The sequence below is a fragment of the Solanum verrucosum genome, unplaced genomic scaffold, assembly GCF_900185275.1.
Source record: "Solanum verrucosum unplaced genomic scaffold, falcon-dt-bn FXZP01000214.1, whole genome shotgun sequence".
Lineage (NCBI taxonomy): Eukaryota > Viridiplantae > Streptophyta > Magnoliopsida > Solanales > Solanaceae > Solanum > Solanum verrucosum.
Window position 1 is genome coordinate 2211516 of NW_026020059.1, and position 4765 is coordinate 2216280.

Consider the following 4765-nt stretch of genomic DNA (forward strand, 5'->3'; position numbering starts at 1 on the left):
CGTCTTTGGTATTACCTTTTGTGATTTGGTACCGGGAAAATAAAAATGTCTCTAATTTTCATGTTTGATTGTTCAAAATATTTTTAGAAAAATAATTTTCTTAAAATGATTTCCTAATGAAAATAAGAAAAATAAATACGGTAAATAATTTTCAAGTTCATTGTCTCCTCCCTATTCAATCAATGTCCCCAACCCCCATCTCTAAAACATTCCACCCCTCCACCTCCACCCAGGGGCACATCTAGAGGGGTGCCGCGGATTCACATGAACACATACTCCCCTCTCTAGATCATATATAGTAATGTTATATATATTTTTTAAATATTTAAATATAGATGTGTGCAGGGCGATTCTATGCTTTGTAAAATACAACTTATGCCTTATGCCCCCAAATTTTGGGGCCCCCAAAAATTATGTGTTACATTTTTTTAATAGAAAAAATGGATTATTTATGATAAAAAGTATAATATTTTAAAAATATATATTATTTTACCACTTTAACATCTTTTGTACTTTGTTAAAAATAAGAATTAATAGTGAAAAGTATTTGTTTTTAAATTTTAGTTTCAAGCATTACAACAAGCATATTAAAATGGGGTATACCAAGTCATCAACTTCTTGAGATTTTATGGTTCTAACTCTTATCTTTATTTAATATTTGTCAACTTATTACTTATAAAATTATGTTAACAATTCTTATAATAATTACCTCACTGAAATGATGTTTTTCAATGTTGAGTTGATAAAATCTTACCTAAAACTACAATATTAAATACTAATAATTTTCATCTAAATAGTGTAAGAAAAATAAAATTTGAATAAATACGTACTTATATCTATCTTGTCTTTTTGAATAACACCTCCCAAGTGGTTATTAGTTACACTTTTGGATTTCAATTATTTTTTGTTTTGTTTTTTTTCTTTAATCTTTCAAAAAATTTAAGTGTGTTACATAAAAAATTCCTAAATTTTTTAGCATGATAAATTTTTTATATAATTAAATTAAATGTGTATATTAGAATTTAAAACTAGTAGTATTATATATTTTTGACCTATAAATTTTAAAATTTAATGGTTGATATTAAGAACCTAAAAGTCAAACTGATAAAATTTATATTTAAAATGCATTTTTTCGTAATCATGCACTCATCTTATCGAAATCCTGAACTCTTGAACATTCTAGCCCTCCACCTCCAACCCACTCCCCCACCACATCCCAACCTCATAATATTTTGTTAGCTTATATATAATTGTTCTTGAAATATTAATTTTTTACTTACTTATCAAATACTAGAAAATAAGTTTTTAAAAAAGAGCTCAATTATTTCTTAGGAAAACATTTTTCTTTCCTACCAAACACACTTAGATCTCTTTTCTTATTTTATAAAAAAAATAAAATACAAAACAATGTAATACCTGCAATTAAGGAGCAGTATTATTTTATTCTATTTCTAATTATCTGCCATTCTCTAATCCACCATATAAAAAATATTGTGCTACTCATAATTAACTTTAGTGATAAAAGAATGATAATGAAAAAAAAACTCACCATAACTCAAGCACAATCTCATTGAACAAATGGCCAGGGTGTATTTAGCCAAAGTCCAACTTTAATTTAACTTCCCACTTGGATATATTTCTATATATACTTAGTATAAATACAACCCATAAAATCATCAGATTAATATCTCAAGAGGAAAAAAAAAATGGAGAATCAAAAAAAGAGTAGTATTTTGTTGTTTGTTCTGTTTTTGATTCTAAGTGTTAGTAGTATTGCATTTGGTCAATTGAAAACAGACTTCTACAAAAATACATGCCCAAATGTTGAGTCATTGGTTCGTTCTGCAGTTAGACTGAAATTTCAACAGACTTTTGTTACGGCTCCAGCAACTCTCCGACTCTTTTTTCATGATTGCTTTGTTAGGGTATGTTTCCAAATTTATATTATCCATTCGAATTGTCTCAATTACAACAATTTCCCCTTCCCCTTCCCCTGCCTCTTTGCGTATCGAAAAACCAAACGTTTATTATTGTGTGATGAATGATTTTAGGGTTGTGATGCATCAATGCTATTGGCATCACCAAATGGAAAAGCAGAGAAGGACCATCCAGATAATCTTTCATTAGCAGGTGATGGGTTTGACACTGTTGTCAAAGCCAAAGCAGCTGTGGACAGTGACTCTAAATGCCGTAACAAAGTATCTTGTGCTGATATTTTAGCTTTGGCCACTAGAGAAGTCGTTGCTATGGTAAATTATTCCTACTAATGTGCGTTTATTACTTGATATCATTAATATATATATATTTTGATGGTATCAAAGAAGAAAAAACACTGCTTCAATACTCCTTGATACCATTATATATATTGTGATGACATCAAGGAGGAACATACCGTGTTTCAGTAAAAACACTGCTTGATTTTGTATATAGATAGTTTTCCCCTTCTTTTTTTTTTTTTTTTTTTTTTTACCTTATTTAAGTTGTATGAATATTCCCTATATAATTGTAGACTGGAGGCCCATTTTATCCAGTGGAGTTGGGCCGTCGTGATGGGAAAGTTTCAACCTTAACCTCAGTCCAACATCAACTTCCAGGTGAAGGATTCAACCTAGATCAGCTCAATACCATGTTTGCCAGACGTGGCCTTAGCCAAACTGATATGATTGCATTATCAGGTACTCGTTCTCATGTTCTAATTTAACTGTTTTACTTTCTTTTTTTGGACTGATCTCTCTGTATACTATTTAGTAAGTTTTTCTATTGATATAATACATAAATATGTTCTTTAACTTACTTTTCGCTCACATTTATGTTCTCCAATTTTGGATATGCACAAGTATATAAAGTTGGACAAACAGACACACACGTCCTAGGTGACATCCAACATGATAATTTGCATGTTACGTGGTGTCCTAATGCCACATATGACTGATGTGTCTACTTATTCAACTTTATACAAGTTTAAGTATTTACTTATGCACACTCAAAGTTGGAGGACATAAATGTGAAACGAAGTCAAGTTAAATGACAATTTTATGTATTATACCTTTTCTAATATATATTCTTACATTCTACCTCACACCACAAAATTTCAAAGATCACACATTTCTTTAATTTAATTTAAGATCTTAAGATTCAAAAATCTTACCTCTATTTTTCAAACTTCATATTAAATTAAATTGAGACGGATTGCTAAAGTAAGTATTTATTTTTTTGATATATAGGTGCACATACCCTTGGTTTCTCTCATTGCAACCGTGTTTCCAAGAGGCTCTACAATTTCAACCCAAAGAGCAGTGTTGACCCGACCCTAAACAAAGCTTACGTGGCACAATTGAAGCAAATGTGTCCATTACGGGTCGACCCGAGAATTGCTATTAACATGGATCCAACTACACCAAATACTTTTGATAATGCTTATTATAAGAACCTCCAACAAGGAAAAGGTCTATTTGTCTCTGATCAAATTCTTTTCACTGATTCAAGATCAAGAAATACTGTTAACTTTTTTGCTTCTAATAATGATGCATTCAAACAAGCATTTGCAACTGCCATGACAAATTTGGGTCGGGTCGGGGTTTTGACCGGAAACCAGGGTGAGATCCGATTCGATTGCACTAGACCAAATTAGTAATTATTATTTTCGTTTGTTTTGAGTTTATTACTAATTTACTAATAAAGTAATAGTATGATTTACCTATTTTTTGTAATCATTTTTATCACTTTTGGGATATGTGTAACCAATCGCTAGATAATTAGCTCTTTTCATCTTGGTTATGCTATATTAAAATTCATGAATAAAATTGTTTTGTTTTTGTTTTCTTCAATTTATTTTTCCAATTTCTCTAATTGATGTTATGCATACTCACTATTAGTTAAGTGCAATTTGATTATTGGAATTTGAACTTATGTTAATTGGTAGTGGCTTGAAAAGTATAGTGGTGTGATGTGACTCGAGTGATGGATAAAGTAAAATGCTTGATTAATACTTCTTGTTTGTGTCTTCTCTCCCTTGCGCACTCCACCTTATTTGTTGAAAAGAGAATACGATTGTCGAAGCTGAAGTCCCATTCAATTCATAAAATTTCGTCTACTACCCTCTTAGTCGCACACCTACAAAATTGAATAAGGACAATCAGACTAACCCCACAAAAGAACTCTTACTCGAGAAAACGGCTCCTTTTTGCCTTTTCAACAAAGTAAGAAGTAGGAAAATTTGAAAAGAAATCTCATTGCAATCTTTGAAAGACTAGGATGACATCATCCTAGGTGTTACAAGAGTTGCAAAAAAATTTATAAGAATTTTCTTGAAGTGATGAGAAAGTAAAAAATAAATTTTTATGAAGGAGAGAAATTTGAGTATGCTTTTCATGAGCTTATAAATAACGCTTTTCGTGAAATTATTTTGCATAAAATTTTACAACAATAGTACGGATAAAGGTAGAAGAGATATATATATTCCAGGTAATCATTGCCAAGTCATCTCTATCTAAATCAGAGATATATTGTACAATTTTAGTATAAACTAGGACGTACCCATTAAAATCCACTTTGATGATTAATTTAATTATTATGGACCAAAAAACAAATATAAAAATTAAGAGTGAAAATAAATCATTTGATTGTGTTATTTTCTTTACCTCTATCTTACTATACTTTTGTTGATACGTTGCTACATGAAAAATACATTATTTCACTAGATAATACATGAAGAGAATGACACACTTAAAATGAAGAGAAAATTGGTTTCTCGTTTAACATTGTA

The 4765-nt window shown here is 30.2% G+C and overlaps 1 protein-coding gene across 1 annotated transcript; it reads left to right on the forward strand.

Annotated features, from left to right (window-relative positions):
• The first annotated feature begins 1689 nt into the window (after window positions 1-1689).
• On the forward strand, window positions 1690-3825 carry LOC125823307 (peroxidase 16). The gene is made up of 4 exons (XM_049502700.1): window positions 1690-1925; window positions 2052-2249; window positions 2510-2675; window positions 3225-3825. Exons 1-4 carry the CDS (start codon window positions 1707-1709, stop codon window positions 3629-3631), a joined length of 990 nt encoding a protein of 329 aa, XP_049358657.1. The 5' UTR covers window positions 1690-1706; the 3' UTR covers window positions 3632-3825.
• Window positions 3826-4765: the final 940 nt, after the last annotated feature.

Bases quoted from the DNA above. Each gene is read 5' to 3' on its own strand.
- LOC125823307 (XM_049502700.1), top strand. From the start codon at position 1,707: ATGGAGAATCAAAAAAAGAGTAGTATTTTGTTGTTTGTTCTGTTTTTG. The intron at 2,250-2,509 runs GTAAATTATTCC...ATATAATTGTAG, and splicing joins CTAGAGAAGTCGTTGCTATG to ACTGGAGGCCCATTTTATCC. The intron at 2,676-3,224 runs GTACTCGTTCTC...TTTGATATATAG, and splicing joins TGATATGATTGCATTATCAG to GTGCACATACCCTTGGTTTC.